Consider the following 18,253-nt stretch of genomic DNA (forward strand, 5'->3'; position numbering starts at 1 on the left):
AAAAAATTTCTACTTCTGTGTATATATATGTTTTGAAGGCGGTATGCATCTCTCCTTAGAAGAGACTCTGTATTTGAATTATCTTTGGAAGGGAAAATAGCTGGGAGACCTATAATTCCCTCTCACATATGCATGCAGGCAACCAAAACAGCGATGTGGTGGAGGATGGGGTGAATAAGTGCGTGCATCGTCCAACTGGGCAGCAGACAAGCCTATCCACTTTTCTACTTCTAAAGGAAGAGTTAGTCACTCCTTCCACCTACTGCAGCAGCAAAATGAGAAAATGCTGCTCTTCAGCTTGAATAGACATTTATTTCATCAAAGAATCTAAAGATGGCTCCAGAGGTGCTATGAGACCCAAATCATTATAGTTTTGCTGCTTACCACGTTGTATTTTGGAAATCCTCAAGCCTCAGAACACAAGTGGAAGGTGAATGAGGTAAATCACAGGATGCGTCTTGTGCTGACATGTGACAAGAGGAGGGAGAGAGAAAACCCACTTGAGGATGGTGAGTGGGAATACAGGATAAGCAGGACAGCCAGCCTCCCCTTGACAAGCATGCAAGTGAGCTGGCTGCCTGCCCCTCCAGGGCCTCCAAACACTTCAAAGGCAAGAGGTAGTTACAGGCTACTAGGATGTTTTCCACCCAAAACCTATTGATTTAAAGGGAGGGTTCCCAACACCCTAAAAAATCTAATACCTTGCTAACACAGATCACCAACATTTAGTTCAAGTTTTCTATTCCATGTAAAACCAGAGAACGTATACTTAGCTTTCCTCTTCTGCAGACACTGAAAATTCAGAAAACAGGACAAGCTAGCTCATAAATAATTGCAAAGCCCCTCCTGAAAAAGGCTGAGAGGGAGGTGGCATGAAAGCTCCCAGCCAGGAAAGCTGTGACTGCCAAGGAGCAGAACAGAATAAGGACAAGGACAGTGTGTGATATCCCAGATCCATCTGTACGCAGAAATGAAAGGCATTGAGGAAAACATCAGTGCGGGTTATGGCAGGCATTCCCAGGTGTGGGAAAATCCTCAGGGGAAGAGCACCATCAACAGAAAATACAGCAGACCTTATAAGAGACAGCTGACGTGGCAGATCCTACAAAAGCTTGTCTGCAGTATCTGAGCGTCTTTTGTTCCCTAGCCCTATTCTTTCACCTGGCAGCTCACAGATTAAAAGACCTGAAAGATGTTTCTGTCACAGAAGACTTTTCCTCAAAAGGCTCCTAAAAGGAGGAGGGACCAGGGTAATGCAGGGTCCACTACAGGGGATCCGTGGCACTGGAAGCTTTACCCTTCTAATAACAACTCCCCTACTTTTCTGGAAATTCTCCCTAACCCTATCCTCTCACTACCTGCAGAGTGATAACAAAGCCAACATTGTCCATCAAGTCTCAATCTGAAGTGACTCATTTATTCTCAGGAGCTTTGTGTTCATTTTTTCAGCCTGGCATCCTAACAAAACAAGGTTTATGTCATCATATTGCCTGTCATATGTCTTAACTGTTTGTTCCTTCCTATTAACTTTTGAATCACACCGGACTGGGGATAGAGAGCTATGAGAGAAATTGAGTTTCTCGGATAGAAATTGAGTTTCTCTAAGATCGGTGAACCTCCCTTTGATTGGGTAGGGCAGAGACCCCAGTTCATGTCTCTGCTGAGAGAAAGGCTAAGAGCAGAGGCAGCACTTATCCCTGCTCTTGGGCATGTCCAAGGCAATCAGCAGGCATGTGCCACCCGGCCAAACCACACAGCTCATTCTGCTTCTTGTCCTGCTGGTAGGCAGAGGATGGGAAAGGGAGATGAGCGTGCTTTGTGGGGAATGGGGTCAGGTGGGGGGGCTCAGCTGAACTTCCTCAGTGGAGAACACAACATCATCGCAAGTCCGGCCTCACACATAAGAAAACTTGCTTTCCCTGCCAAATGGCCTATAACTTCATGACACATCATCAAGGACAAATGCCAATATTTATCAAGTACTCACTGAATCCACTGTGTAGCCACACACAAAACAGCAACCGGTTGGAGAGTTCATCCGGTAGATTTGTTGCTGCAACTTTTTCTTCCCTTTTGCTTAAGTATGGCAAGCAATGGAAAAGTCATGTTGAAGTCACTTTGTCTCCTAATGTCACGACTTTCTGGGTCTGCACAGTTGATGCAGGGTTTCTTGAAACAAGTAGAAAGCGTGTGATGAACCAAATGCGAGCACTCGGGAAACAGCGCTCCTGCAAGACTGCAAGGCTTGGCTCTGGAGTTAGTTTGTGACGTCGGTTAACAAGCAGCTATTTGCTCCAAGTGTGCTCCGCTCGGGCATTTTCCTGGATCTACTGACCAAACTATGAATTTTTAAGGAAAAGTGAAGGAAGAAACAAAATGCCCCTTTTTGCTGCACCACATGGTAAATTTCATTTGTCCCGTCCCAACTGCTTCTAGTGACAGTGCAGTGTTTGTCTGAATTTTTAACAGATGTTTCTAAGTACTCTTGACCACTTCTCTCTCCTGAGGATTTCTGCAGTGGGATAGCTCTAGATAGTAATGCAAACAAAGCTTGTAAGAGGCTCTTGGGGATAAATCTGTAGACACTGCATCTAGGATGGGTGTGGGTATGGGTCCAAGCCTTATGAAACTTTGTAAATATCCTCTAAAGACTAACAAGCTGGACTGACCCTGCCTGCAGATGTTTTTGAGCTTACCAGCCCCACAGTGAAAAAACACAAGACAGCTTACAGATAACTGCAACACTCCTGAAGCAGCCCGAGAGCAGGATTTGAACTAAAATTTATAAAAGCAGGATATACTGGAGCAGAACAGAATAATGCAAAGGATGATGTGTGATGGTGTAACTCCATTTCAACTCAAAATACCAAAGATGCTTCAAAGGGGACCGGTCTGGGCTGAGGCAGAATTTCCCAACTGTCAGGTTGCCCTCGGGAACAAGCACACTGGATTCACTTGACAGGTGTGAAGGTACTCATGCAGCCAGAACACAAATTGCTTAAAAAAAAAAAAATTAAATCTCTGCTTTCATTTTTAAAGAAAATGAGCATCTTGCGCTAACGCCGGGTAAGGAGGCAGTGACGTCTGCCTGAGTTTGTACACAGCCTGAAACAATCAGCTAAAACATGCTCATGGCTGATAGTTTACATTATCGAAATGTAACCAGAGCTATTTAATTCCAAAATGAAATCTATTAAAGCTATTGTCAGTGTTTCACAGCAGCTGAAACTGTTTTTTTAAAAGGTCAGTCTACTAGCTAGAGAGTGAAAACAAGCAAGGCGGCTGTGCCAGCCCTTAGGACGTGGCTGCATCCTGCAGTCTGGCTTTGCATTCCCTTAAATGTCGGGCAAGAAGCAGCGGCGAGGTCTCAGCGGAGCCCGATGGCCCTGCCAGCCGCGGGGGGACGGATGGAGGCTCGGCTCCTGCGGGGGGACAGACAACAGGGCAGCTGTGGGCGGTGGGAAGCCGTGGGGTGAGCCCGCATGGGGTCCCCCGCACGCCCCCACCACAGCACGCTGCACCTACGCCTTGCTGGGGGCACAGAAAGGGATTGCTGGAGAGGACACCACTTCTTTTTTCACCCCATTCAGCTTTGTGGCAGCTCTGTCATTCCCAACAATACCACAGCGCTCCCCCACCCCCAGAAAAACCCATAAAAACCCCAACCTGAGAGCCACTTCCTCACAAACAGCACAGCATAGCTCCAAACACCCCCACTGTCAGCAAAGACCAAGCATTTGCTGTCATCTTCTGTATTAGCATTTCTGTTAACCCCTTTGTAAGATCATTTGACTCGGTTTCAAAATTCCTCATTCTGAAAAACACTTGTTAAATATTGGCCCTGACTGCTACACAAAGTGATAGCTTGGTAGTCATAACCCACAAGATATATTTAGCCTCACAAACTCATCATCAATGGATTTTGAAAGCACTGTAGCCAACAGACTGGAAACCACATGCAATACAAACACATAATAGAACTTTTAATGTGCAAAGAGACTAAACAAAAAGATCCTTGACCTTCTTGCTTTCCCTTGCATACCATTATCCCCAGTGAGACAGCAAATGGAATGACGTGGAGAGCAACAGCTACCATCAAGCAACTTTGGAAGCCAATTTCTACAGTAGTTAAGCAGTTAATGACGTTAATCAGAATGATAACTTATTAAAGTCTATATTTATGCAAATAGCATTTTGGCATATCGCATGGAGACCTGAGTAACAGAGCTCGCCAGGAAAAGGTCCCAACATCTTTTATATTTGCCATTTTGGGTTTTTTAATACCATGTAAAAGTGTCCACGATGGTCAGTATGTCAGACAAACCACACTTAAATAAAAAGCTACAGTCACAAATTAATCTCCATCATCCCGAACAGATTAATGAACAAATTGTTTCATTCTTAACCTTTATGAAGCAGAGATTAATCTCTGCAGCTACATACAATCTCTGCCTTTATCTTTTTAACAAGAAGATGACATTTCTTCCTAAAACAGGCAATAAATGTTGAACAAAGAAAACAACAGGTAGCCCTCCCTCTCTCCATGCTACAGTAACTAGGGGATCTATAGAACAAAAATATAAAGCAACAGAGTAGTTTATGACTCTGACATGAAAGGACATTATCTGCATGTGATGAGATGAATCAGGAAAAATGCATTTTAGGGTAGGCAGAACGTTAAACAGTCTTAGTTTTGTAAAGCCTGTGCAGAAAATTTACTTTTCTCCAAGAGAAATAGCTGGCAACTTCTTGGCTCTGGGTCATATTTAAATTCAAAAAGAATGGAAGAAGGGGATTCAAAGAAGAGCTATGAATTGCACTTTTAATTGCTTTCAGGATGTCAAAAAGAATATCAAGATGTGCTTATGCATGTAGTTTTCCCCTTTCTTGATTCTGTTGTTTAATAGAATTAAAATTCTGCACCGAATTTTACCCATTCATTTGGTTAACTCTCTGTCTTCAAGAAAATGAGGTGGGAACCACTTGCTACAGGATGTTGTGCAAAATTAGTAGTTTACCAGTTGAAATTGTACCTCTGTTTTGAAAATCAGTAATATTCCTTATACACAAGCCCTAATTGTTGATTTATTTATGTAAATATCTGTGTATCTGGGTACCTTCTCTTTGTTTCTGCAAAGCCTGCAACACAATGTTAAAATATCTCTAGAAAAAAATAATTGTCCTTTTTTCTCCGCTTTGGGTTCAAATTTCTGGTTTTTAAATGAATGTGCAGGTTTCCTGTTGCTACATGAAGCCTTCATTTCAAAATACCAACTAATTCTAGGGTTAATTAAAACAGAATGTTTTATATCACAAACACTTCATTTCTTACAGCACATATCTTCTCTACCTTAATGTGATTGCTGGCTATTAAAAGAAGGAGGATTTTATTTTTTTAATTTAATAAAATAATTTAAAGTTTTACAGCAACTCACTTTATAGAGTCAACTTATGCAAGCAACGAAGCCTTTCCAGAGAAAACAGGATTCTCCGCACCTCCCTCTGGCTTTTCTCCCTACTGAATGCCATGGCCTTCACTCAACCAAAGGAAATGAAAGACAGACTGAGACAACAGCATCACGTGGGTGAAGGTCAGATTGATTTTCAGCTGTGTGGTGCTGTTTTATCACCCTCAGGACAAAAGTTAAGCCCTTCATTTTTTTTCATGTCTGCTTTAACAGAGCAACTTATTTTTTTCCCTGAAGTTTTGGTTGGGCTCCATACCACCAGAATTACCAAGGATAGCTTAATTTAAAACAGTTGTGGAGATCTTCTTTCCACAGAGTAAAATCCAGAGCAGCCCACACACCACAACAGTTCTATCCATGAGTTTCCTCTATTCCCTCTGTACAAATAGTGGCTCCTTGAAACTACTGAGGTTTGTGCAGTGACATTTGCTGACAGCAAAAGAAGAGTGGGATGCAGCTGCCGGCTGTTCGGCAATGATCCTGGGCACGGCAGAGGAGCAGTTGCTATCTCAAAAGGGGCAAGTTCACAAATTGTTTTTTCTCCCCATCCTCCTTCCCTCCCTCCCTCTCCTCCCTTCTTGGAGTGGCCAAGCTCTCCCGCCTGTCACTCGGTGATCTGGACATGCACGACCAGTTGCTGTGGCAGCCCCTGGAAAAGCAGATAGTTTTGCTAACTCAGATTGCACTTTTCCCAACTCCAGTACCACTCGCAAAAAATCACTCTCCCCAACTTGCTGTAAGGACTGGCTCTCCTCATTTCTCTTTTAATTAAGACTGATGCTCCCCCAAAGTAATGATGTTATTTTCAATACAATCTTAGCCAGTCAGGTCTTCAAAAACCAAACTCATTAACAGAAAATGAGGTATTTTGTATGTCACAGATATGTATATGCATACCTAATTATTGAGAGAAAGCATCTTCCCTCCCATTTCCAGTTTTCTGGCAAAAGGAAAACTCAGTATTCTCTCATTTAAGGTGAAACAAGAAAATCCTACTCACTTTCATTTCCTTTTGTGTTAAATTTTGGGTTGAATTTGTCTTATTTGTGTGAGGAGTGCAACAGCATTGTGACTGCCTCCTGAAGATGACAGTTTATCCTCCATAAAAAGCAAGGAGTACTGTCTGCTTTATTTATATGTACCAGAGGTTCTGGTCAAAATCAAACCCAGTTACACCTGATGGCATTAAAACACCTTGGAATTCAATTCCTACGTGAAACAGCTCTTGTAAAACAAACCATGACAAGTGTCTGTAAGAGAGGAAGGAACAGAGAAGGGCTGTAAGGTGAGATCAAGCAGCTATCCAGGTTGGATCTGAATGCGGTCTGAATGCAAATTAAATAATTTGCTAGGTTTTTGAACAAAGATTTGACATGTCTTTAGTTCATCTGAACCTAGCTGAGATTGCCTTCCAAGACAGCACAGGGAGCAGCCTGATTTTTCATGGCACTCCGAGGAGATCTGCCATTGCTGGTCCCCATGGGATGGCTCAAGGAAGGCTCTGCATGTGTACAGAGCTCCAAGGAGGAGCCAGCTCTGGGACAATGGTCAAGAGAGCAACTGCAGCTGAGAGTAAAGGAGAAACCAGTAACACAGTAAGGTGTAACTTAAATGTATAAACTGTGAAGTGACTCGGTTACATGCGGGGCCGGGAAAGGGCAAATGCCAGCACAGTGTCGGGGAGAGGAGTGCTGAGAGCAAGATGTAGAATGGTGGCAGTCCAGAAAGGAGCAAGGAAAAAGCCTCTGAGGAGGGACCACAGGGACACAGGCAATGGGGAGAGGGGAGGGCAGAGAGCAGTCACCCCAAGCACACAGCCAGAAGTCACAAAAGCACAACCTCATATGATGCAGAGACAAACCACAAACTGAGTACTACCATAAATGTTAAATAACTGTCCTAGATGCACTTGAATTTTTGGCTGGTTTTGGATTGGTTGGTTGCTGTGGCTGGTCAATGCATATTGAACAATGTACTTCAAACCTGCTTAAACTACTCTTGGAGTCCAGTTTAAGCATTTAATTACTGGCATTCATTGTTGCTCAAAGAAAATAAACACAGGTGTGTGTATTTATATTTCTATAGACTGCAAGTTTATAAAGGGAATTTATTCTACTTTTGTCTTTCCAAATTTTCTAATGAATAATTAGTAGTTGTAGCTTTCTAAAATGACCATTTAGTATAAATTATATCAAATCTCATTTATTTTAAGAGATATCATTAAGTACAAAGTCTGCATGAGTGAACTGAGTTCACTGTAGAGGAAATGACTGGGAATTATGTTCAAAAATCTATTCAAATGTTTAATGTAACGGATTCCCTGGAGAAGGGAAAAGCAATGGGCTTCTTCAGCCTTTCCTTATGTCTTCCTCAGCAAGCCTAACAGTAATTGAGTAGCAACAAAAAGAGGAGCCAAAGTCTTTCACCATTACGCTGAGAAAGATTTTCAAAGAAACTTAAGGAAGAGATGGACCCACAAGCCAACAAAATGGTGCTTTCAAGAGGAAGTTCACCCCCATGGTTATAGGCATCACCAGCAACAAAATCCACCTGGATTAAAGACCTTGGCTCTTCCACCAATTTCATGCATGTCATTAAGCAAACTGGTGCAGTAATTTTCATCCAAAATAACTCAGGCTGTTAAGGGGGATGGTCTTGAATTATCCCCCGAAAGCCTGACCTCTTGTTCCCCTCAAGTCAACATAAGGCTTGTGCAGCTCCTTAGGGCACCAGATCTGGAAGCTGCACAGACTAAAAATCAGTTCTTTTAATTGTCAGCAATGTCAGCTCCCAAAGACAACACAAACCTTGTACCAGCATAAGGCACGAGATGGGAGGAAGGAAGGAGTACTCCTTTCAATAGGAGGCAAAACTTAAGCCAGATTACAGTGACAACTTCTTAATTCCATGATGACAAAAATAAGAATTCCTTGTGTCAGGAAGAGCTCGCTAGTCTAAATGTTTAAAGACTAAAAAGTGCTCCAATGCCCTAGGAAGTATTTAACGTGAACAGACCAAGTGCCTTGAAAACACTAAATCAATTTTTTCATTAGTTAAGACAATGAAAGCTTCTTATAATAAGCAAGATGTTTGAATGACATTACCTGTAGTTAATACATGTAATTTAACTTAAATTTCTACTGAGTATATTTTCAACAATTTTCAATTGAATATGAAATAACGAAATCTATTTTTAAAATTCACCCTACTGTTAAAAGCACCTATTAAAATTATTTAAATGAAACAGCATTCAGAACATACATACTTGCTGCCAAAGCTTTGAAGAAAGTCAGAAGCTACTTAGACCTCTGGTGGAGGTCCTCTGACGTGCAAACCCAGCTTGGAGAGCAACAGCCTCTCCAGCAGGTGCAGGGAAAATATTTCCCTTATTCAATTTATTTGACTGGTTCAGTCCAGTACGCAGTTTCGTTCAGAACAGAGAAACTGTTTGGCAGACGGTCTCTACTTTGCTTCTTGCCAGCCCATGGTAAAGAAAGGCGTGAGACGCCCACGGAGAACAGAGCACCCGGCTGGGGCTGTCCAGGGGAGGACACGTACCTTGGTGGATCCATCCTGCTCACAGGGCACCGCTGTGCCGCAGGGGCGCGGCCGGCACGGGGGACACCACGCAGCCCTCCCTCGGGTGGCACTCGAGGCAGGCTGAGCCCTGGGCTCCCGGACCCAGAGGCCATGCAGAGATGCTCCAGTGAGCGCTCCCAAAGCCAGCCAGCTGAAGAGGACCAACCCATGCTGGCGCGTTTCCCTAAAGCCAGCCGGCACCAGGGGGTGGAGGCTGCTTTCTGGCTTCCCCAAGCCTGGAGCACAGTTAATAACATGCCAGCTGTATCTGCAGACAAGCCAAGTTTAATGAGGCTACAACAAAAGCATTCAAATATGCACTACAGAACTTCTGTGGGGATTTTTTTCTAGAGCTTGTTTTAAAAAAAAAAAAGGAAGATAGGAATTCTTGACAATGTTTGTACACATACTTCCTTCGTTTTTAATTGATTTAAAAAAAAAAACATTTATATTCTACAAATTCAAAGAAATCAACATTAGAAAGACTTGTTTAATCCCACTACTTCCAACAGCAAAATTATGTTGTGTGATGAGTGCTTGAAATGCACTGCTGGTTGCTTTTTTCTTAATAAACATTGAAGTCTTAATTGTTTTTCCCCTACATGGCCAGACACCATCTTTCTGTCTGCCAGGTCTTCACACCAGGACAAGTACTGTCCCTCGCCTGCTGCTCGGGAGCCAGAACAGACACACAAACATGACCACATTACTGGCACGAGTGATGGAGGAGATAGCTGACCCCACATCAGCCACGCTTCACCATGCTCCTGTCTCTTACTCTGGGTCAAGGTACAGGAGGTATCTGTAAATGGACTGCAAAGAGGGATTTGGAGACAGTGGAGGGAGCAGCAAAAGAAGTCTGCTCAGGCATGAGTGGGTGGAGAAGGGGGAAAAGGAGCAACCACTCACTTTCTCCTCCACCAGAAGAACCGGAGAGTATCAAATGAAAGCAGGTGGTGACAAAACCAAAGTGAACAAAAGGAGGTACTTTTCCCCGGTGCATAATTGAGCTCTGGGTCCCCACCACAGAAAATGCTAAAGGCACTTCAAAAGGGAAATTCATGGAAAAAGACTGTCTGAATAATTTAAATAAAAAGCACCACAAAGTGCCCAGATAAGTTTGCTGACATCTAGAAAAACGTTCTGGAGAAATGGCACTATGGGACCATCAGGCTGGCTCAGTACAGCCATCCTTATATGAAGACTACTTACCCAATGGTCTGCGAAGGATAGGGCAAGAAATCAGGAAAAAAAGCACACTTAGAGTGCACCTCTTGTTCACTGGTCACATCTGCAGTCTGAAGATCTCAACAGCTCTGAATCTGCAAAGGCTGTTGGTATGGCCAACAGTTTCTTCCCTCAACAGCCCACAAGAAGGCAATGCGTGCCCTTCAGCAGCATTGTAACCACAAATAATCTATGCTCTTGTCCATCTGAGACAGGACAACCCCAGTACATCCTCCACTGCACTCTCTAAGGCTTTATTAAAGGCCACTTTATAACAAGCACGCATCTGTTGTACTCCTGAGTACCCTCACTGCAGTTATGAACCGCGTTTCATATACTGGGTTTTGTCTAAAACCCCCTGAATGCTGGGACCTGCTTATGGCAACAGGAATCCTTCCTCCTGTAGGCACAGCTGCCCTTGCAGCACTTGGCAGGCTCCGACCTGGGAAGGAGCCTTTCAATTGCAACTCCTCCCTCTTCTTTAAAAAAAAAATAATATTTACTTAGATTTCTATAATGCCAATAAACAAGCCTGCCCCATGTAGACTCCCACAATGCCCTCTCTGCGTAACGTGGTGATGGATTACCCTTTGCAAACAAAAATATGAAGCAAGAGAAGGGGAGGCAGAGCTCCAGCACCCCTGGTGCCACAGAAGGGCTGTCTTGAAGCCTGGGGTGCTGCAGGGGGATCTGGGTGGGCTCCAGCTCCCAAGCACAGGTCCTCCTTCACACAGGAGGTCTCTCACACTGGCCAGGACCCAGCACTGGCTCTTGCTTCACAGCATTTGGGGTGCTTCAGCCTCTGTGCATCTCTTCATTTCTGATGCAGCAATGTATCAGGAGGTGAGACTGGCTTTGCAGACAGCCAGGGGCTGACCTGTACAAGACCACCAAAGAACAACATGTTTCCTTTAAGAGGCCTCATTTAAGACATGCACCCACTTTCTCTTTTATTCATTTCTAGGCATACCTGTGCTTACTTTGCAGACTACTTTTTGAACTAGATAAAAGCAGATAAAAGAACTCAATTAAAGTAGCAAGAATGAAACAGTCCCTTGCCAATACAAGCAGGCTAACTTGTCATCCTCAGCTCCTCACTGGGCCATATGTTTAAAAATGACAGGAAAACGTTCTTCCTGTGTGAAAAACATATGCTGCTCGAGGAAAGACATCATCATTGCTACGAAATGTCTGTGCAGCCTCAGAATGCATAGCTGGGCCGTCCACAGTGACTGCTGGCTACGAGGGGGCTAAGAAAGGGGTGGAGAGAGCTCATTGCCTCCCTCCTGCCAGGGGTTTTGGTAACATGCAACCAAGCCGCCCGCAGCCGCGCTGGCAGCGCTCCTATCTGCACGCGCAGTGCCTGGTGCTGCCTCCCTTGCCACCGTCCCCGGGGGGACCCGGCACAAAGGTGGCCATGGCGATTGGCAGGGGATGGTGCCCGGTGCACTGGCACACTCTTATCAGCGAGCACACTGCCCAGCTCCGCACGCCGGCTCCCGCGCGGCCACGGATCTGCCGTGGGCTCACGGCCGGGCCCCGCTCGGGGAGACCCTCCGCGAGGTCACAAAGCGCATCCCGAGCTGGGTGTTTATGGCGAGCGAGCATTGTTTGAAATTCACGTGTCCCCCCACCACAAATCCCTACAGGCCTTGGCACGCCTGCAAAATCCAAGAGAGCCCGACAGACAAGTGCTGAGGCTCAGCCCCACCGGTGCCTCCCCGTGCCAAGGGGTTGAGGCTGGGGCTGCGCTGGGGCTGCGCACCCTCGCTGGAGCAGAGCAGCCCGGGGGTCTCACCTACCTTTGCCTGCAGGATGACCCTCCGATCTGCCGGATAAGCAGTGCTGTTAGGAAGCATAACACTTTGCACGACTTTGTCAAACGTATGCAATACATGAAAGGCTACACTAGAGCACCTTTGCCAGCAACCCCCACCCAGGGGGCAGAGCCAGCGCTGGTGCCTCAGCAGACACTGATGTGCTGCAAAACCTCTGCATGGGCAAGGGTAACACACACCCACCCTGACATTAAATTTGCAACTGTGCTTCTGTTTGACTCCAGATCTGAATTCAGATGTGGGGATGTGCTTTGTGATCTACACCATAAATATATATTTCACTGAGGGCCTGCAGAGAAAGCCAGTCAGCACAGCTCCTTATCAGCACACTGGTTTTCTGGCACGTGCAAGCAGAAGTCCTGGAAAAAGGTTGGTTGGGAACCTCCAGGTAAACTCAAGCGTCACCTGTGCGGTGACAGCAGTCAGACCACCCAAACCACCCAGCCAAGTGAACCCCTACAATAATCTGGGCTTTCAGAGCTCTCAGCACTGATGGGCACAAATACTGACTGCAGGGAGACATGTGCAGCACCTGGACACTGCAGCCAAGTGCCCAGGATCCCTCCCAAGAGCCCTTGGGATCCCTGTGCTGCCCGTACAGCTGGAGAGGGGACATCTGGGACAAAGTAAGGACAGGAGCCTGAGCTTGGAGCCCTCCGAGTGATTGACAATAAAAACACTGCCCCGGTGCCCATTTTCAGATCTAGACAGCAAGAACTGAGGACTCCAGGGAAAATCCATGTTTTTACAGTTTCTGATATTACTGAGCTTTTCTGGTGCCAATTTTAAAACACTGCTATGACCTCTGGAAAGTGGGGAAACTGCATTTCAGCACGACAACATAGAAAAGAACAAAAAAAGGAAACTTGTTATTTTTTTAAGCTTGAAACACTAGTCAGGTTAAGAGAAAGGAGCAGAATTCTGGCAAGGACAAGAGCACTCAGACTGAGCCACAACACAGTAATTAGGGCCAGTAGGTCATTAGAGACACAGCTGTATAAACTAGGTGTATAATTAAGTTTCCACACTGCTTTTTCACAACTGTATTTCAGTTTCTTTTGTGGAGGACAATCAGTAATTGATTAATTTAAAGATGCAACAACAGCAGCAGCAAAAAGAGAGGAAATCTCTGACTTGCCAATCGGGTGCAACCAAAGATTACAATTTTGGGGAAGGACTAATTTTGGAAATGTATGTAAGATGTCTCTCTTTGTCAGTGGGAAGCACAAAGTGCCATCTGACAAAAACATTCATGAGACATCATCACTTGTTGACAAGCTACCGTATATGGTTTTCTGGATAAGCATCCTGCATATACGGTTGCATGGCAATTATAATTCTTGTAGCAGGTGAAATATAAGAAAACGCAAAATTATACACTAGCATGAAACAGTTACAATACCTCGTTTCAAACGTAAGCCTAGTGTACAAGTTACAGGGCATTTAAAAGGAGCAACTGCAAGACTTTAATTATAAACTAGTTCCTACCGTAGAGTAGTTTAGAAAAATCAGCTGCTTCCAAGCTGGCAATATCCATATATAGCTCTGCTGCTGTTTGAAACAGACAACCTGTAAAGTTATCAACAACAGAAGAGGACCTCATGAAATGCTCAGAGACCCCGCCAAAACCTACTTCTGTCCGCTTCATTGATGCACTAATTTGCTTTAAAACACTCTACATTCACTTGAGCAACTGAAGAAACAAGCCTACGTGAGGCTATTCTGATCCATGGGAGGAAAGGGGCGGAGGAAGCAAAAATAACACAGTAAAATACTGGAGCTAAACCCAGACTAATGCAGGTGGATTAAAACACACAAGCAAAATGACAAATCTTGTGACTTTTTAGCCACTTTTTATCAGACAACAAACCACTTGGCATCAGCCACCAGACATTGATATATCACAGAACAGTTGCTTGATGTATGCAGCCTCTGGTGCTGGTTGTAGGACACAGTAAGTTGTAAATCCACATGTAATTCTTTACTCTTGTCACTAATGCTGTAAGATAACATCATGCTACAACACCTACACTGTAACAGCAGTATGCAAAAACATGTATAAAAAAGACTGCACATGATGCCAATGCAATTACTTGGTTCTCTCTAGCTAAGGGGATATGGGATAGCAGTGAGTTTTAAATTCATTTTAAAAGCTTAACACATCCAGTGTATACACTAGGTGTTTTTATTTATTCTCAGTGTATTTTTTCAAGATGCTCTCTAGCTGTTTAAGGCACTATTTCCAGGACTGCTGCAGGAGAGCTCATTTGTGGGGGCAAGCTGGGAGCCAAGGGAAGATATGAGCCAGTAAGGAAATGTGGTGTTCTTTCAGTACAAGCTGCCCCCATTTAGACCCTTTTCAGATCCCTGTAGACACTGGAAACCTACAACCTGCAATCACAGACATCAGTCATGAGCAAAAGGTATAAAAGGCACCTAATTCTGTCAGAAGGAGAACATCTCAACTACACTGACATCAAAAGGAATGCCACGCACTTATGCTACCAGAGATGTCTAGATTTCAGCAGTGTTTTGTCCTCAAAGAAACAAGTCTGAAATACATGAAAAAGCAAGGGGGGAAATGGCTGTTTGTTACCTCCTTACATGTCAAAGCAGCTGCGTTCAAACTGTATTATAACTTCAGCGCACCGTAATGAATTTCTAAGGGATTCCAGTGAAATAGATGGTTTATCCTATTCTTTGGAGTGATCTCTTGTAATCCTGCAACACTCCTGAGCTACAATACCTTCCTAACTTCAGTATCCCAAAGGAAGTCATTAGTTATGTTGTATTATCAGCCTAGTGATATTATCGCTACAAATATTACCTGTATTGATCTGGACCCATGTAGACACGACTGAAAGCCCTGCTTCAGATTAAGACATGAAAATCTAGTTTACCAAGAGGTCAGGCACTGCTTTACAACCTCAGCTGTGTCAGGCAGGCATTATAGGCGAAAGGAATGCTCATTTTGTGGGGTAAAATCTTTAAACATACCACACTTCCTAATGTAATCTTAGATTTTCACCCAGGTGGTGCAAGACTTTTCAGATGAACTGAACAAAGACATGCATTTCACATGCTTTCCATGAAAATTCTCATGGCTATCAGACAAACTGGTTGTTGTTTCCTCAAGGTAAGATACGTGAATATCAAGCATTATTCCAGATTGCCTTCATGGAAACATTCTCATTCCAAAACATATGAGTGCAACCTTCCTATTTATTTTAAATCACTTCAGGACATAGATTAAACTAAGTAGAAAACAGACACTCTTGTTCTGGAACAAGGATATGCTCACATGGAGATAATTAGCACTTATTTCATGTATATGCAGATAGTGCCAGATACAGTGCCTTTTTGTAACAAAATGTCTTTGTAAATCACCAGCACATGTGAAGACAGTAAAAGAAGATGAAATTATGTTACCTGCAATCAAAAACAGCAATGAGAATACTAACAAATTATTTTGATAAATCCCCCAAAATATAATTTATCTTTCTTAATCTTATCAGCAGAATACTACATTGAGGATAAGTAAAAACTGAAGTGTGAAAACACTGACTGTATTGACAGGAATAGAATCTCTGGGTTGCTACATTTTAATTCAGATTTGCCTCAGGAAAAAAATTGCTCCTTTTCATAGTGCTGCTGGTCGCCTGTCATAACCTTATGTTCCTCCTCTGGAGTCCCCCCCAGCAGCGCCTGCTCCCCTCTGCCCTGTTCCACTCCCCCAGTGGTGCCATTACAGCTGCCTGGGGGGTCACACAGTCAGCCAGACCCAAGCAGACACCTGGGCTAAAAAGATCCTTCTTTTGGTGGGGCTCCCCCCCAGCACAACGAGCAGCTGTACCAGCACAACTCCAGAGACAGAGCAGCGGCGGAGCAGCGGCTCCCAGGGACAGCTGCTGGGGACGTGCCCTGTGTCTGCACAGTCACCCACCTGCCCTGCTGGGATCCTGCCTGTCCTGCTTCCCACGAGGGATGGCTTCAGGGACAGCTCGTCCCTGCGGCTGCTCCTTTGGAAAGGACATGGGCTGTGCAGCTCACCTTCCAGTTTGGAAAACAAGGGTTTTTCTGAATAGAAAATGGCATTTTCTTGCTTCCTACCCTGCAGCAGAGTGCCATTTGCAGAAGTCTCAGGCCAGTGTCGTGGCTGCCAGCTGGCCGAGAAATCACCTTGCAAGAAGTAGCCTTTCAATTTTATGCACTTTCAAGTTTGCAGCCTGTGTGGGGTTTAAATGAGAGTGCAGAGCAAGGAGCCCTGGGAGCGGGCTTAAGACTGCAATCCCTACCCAACTGCAGGCTGGGGAAAAGCCCCAACATCCCTCTGTCCTTCCTCCCAGAAAGCAGGTGGGAGTGAGAGCAGGGGGTCCCCTCCTCTGCAAACCAGAGTGAGACAACGGAGGATGCTCTTGGGGTGGGAGTCAGGCCAAGCCAAAGCCCCCACCTGACTCACCCTCCCTCCCTTGCTGCACTCCATTTCACGTGTTTTTTCTTGGCTGAGCATCATTTTACTTATGCCCAAAAAGGAGAGTAGAAAACATGGACTAATTACAAAACAAATTTAGTGGCCAGGAGGAATACGCACTCAGGGGAAAGAGGATGGGATACTGCTGCACCAGAGGAGAAATTAACCCTCCTGCCTTCTGGCAGCCTCAACCTGCCCGTCTGCCATAACAGCAACTGCCTAAAATATCTTAGACGAGTGTGGAGGATAAAGCGATGGCAGAGTATTCAACTCCGGGAAGGTGAAGGATGAGAGTCTCTGATTTAAATATATAGGAACATATTCTCTGCTCCCCCTCCTAAGATTTTATTTAATCTTTAGTAAAATCTGCAAAGCTTTTTACTACCCCCGTAAATCGGCTTAGCGTGCTCTGCAGAATACCTGCTGCTACCGCCGGCCACGCGACAGCAGCCGTGGAAAAGCAAGATATGTTGCAATTGTTCACACCGGTGCTCTGAGCTTGTTCTTACTTTACAGAAAGTAAAATCAAGATCAGCGTAGGCTGATGCCATCCTTACTTCCATAAAATTCAAAAGGCAGTGTAATAATAACCTAGGGAGAACGGTGTATTTTTAGGGTGGGATTACAAAACTCGCACTATGAATTTTAATCTCAGAAATTGTCATGTACTTTTATGGGGTTCAGAGGCCTTTCTTCCTGGGAGTTTTGCACACTTCAGTCACTTAACTTTTTTAATCTTCCTATATTTTGAGAGAGGGGGAAAAAACCTGCCTGATACTTTTAGCATTAAAAAAACCTCACAACATTTTTGTCTAACGTAATTACTGACAGATTCCAATTGGAAAGCTGTTGCTTTTATTTTAATTTTATTAAAGGAGTGAACAAAGGCTACCCAAGGCACCACAATAAAATTACATTAACTGTAAAATTACATTATTAATTCTTTAATCTCACTTGAGGCCTCAAGCTGTTGCTATGTCCAATTACCCAGCTAACCACCTGTCAGAACTGTAAAGCTAGTTTAACATTACCTCCAGGACAGTTGTGTGCCCTGTGTTCAGTCAGGTCTGCCAGTGAATCGAAGTCCTGCTGACAGTTATCGCAGGTGTAAATTGACTCATCCTCCATGTCTTCATCTTCCTCATTTCTCTCTTCCTGGCTCGTCACACTGTTCCTCTCTTCCAGGGCCCGGCTGTCCTTCGCTTCGCTCTCCAGCTCTCCTCCCAGGCCACCTGCCAACAGCAAGAACATCCTCTAAGTTTGAGAGGTCTGAAAAATAAGAGCTTTAAGAAGGATGTTGCACTTATTAAGATACATTTAATTACAGCCGCTCTCACATTATTCTCGACACCTTTCATTATATTAATGTGGTTTTTATACCATGTGGTGCAACAATTCTCAACTGTATTCTCTGCTGCTTAGTGCGAATCCTGCAAACACTCTCTTCTAATCTTCTCTGGTGGGTGTGTAGCGGGAGCCTCTAACTCTCTGTCATATAAAGTTGTTAGTGTTTTATCACTTAACCAGATTCTCAAAGCTTTAAAAATTGGCAAGATTAATTACAGCCCGCAAAGAAAAGGCATGTGCTGAATTTTAATTCTCAATGCTCTCCTCTTTCCACCGCCTCCAAGCCCCAATATTAGTAACAACAAGAAAAAAAAAAGCTCTAG

General features: G+C 44.3%; 1 protein-coding gene across 3 annotated transcripts in view; it reads right to left on the reverse strand.

Annotated features, from left to right (window-relative positions):
- ZNF423 (zinc finger protein 423) overlaps positions 1-18,253 on the reverse strand; it is a 227,376-nt gene that overhangs the window by 142,462 nt on the left and 66,661 nt on the right. Inside the window, exons 3-4 of one of the 3 annotated variants that reach the window (XM_032701391.1) lie at positions 17,615-17,815; positions 13,601-13,681 (exon numbers count right to left, since the gene is read on the reverse strand). In XM_032701391.1, coding sequence (XP_032557282.1) covers positions 13,601-13,681; positions 17,615-17,815 — 282 coding nt within the window. Of the gene's footprint in view, positions 1-9,026; positions 9,046-13,600; positions 13,682-17,614; positions 17,816-18,253 lie in introns of those variants that run through there. The other 2 variants (XM_032701392.1, XM_032701394.1) reach the window with 2 other exon arrangements.

Source organism: Chiroxiphia lanceolata, chromosome 13, assembly GCF_009829145.1.
Source record: "Chiroxiphia lanceolata isolate bChiLan1 chromosome 13, bChiLan1.pri, whole genome shotgun sequence".
In the NCBI taxonomy this organism is placed as follows: Eukaryota; Metazoa; Chordata; class Aves; order Passeriformes; family Pipridae; genus Chiroxiphia; species Chiroxiphia lanceolata.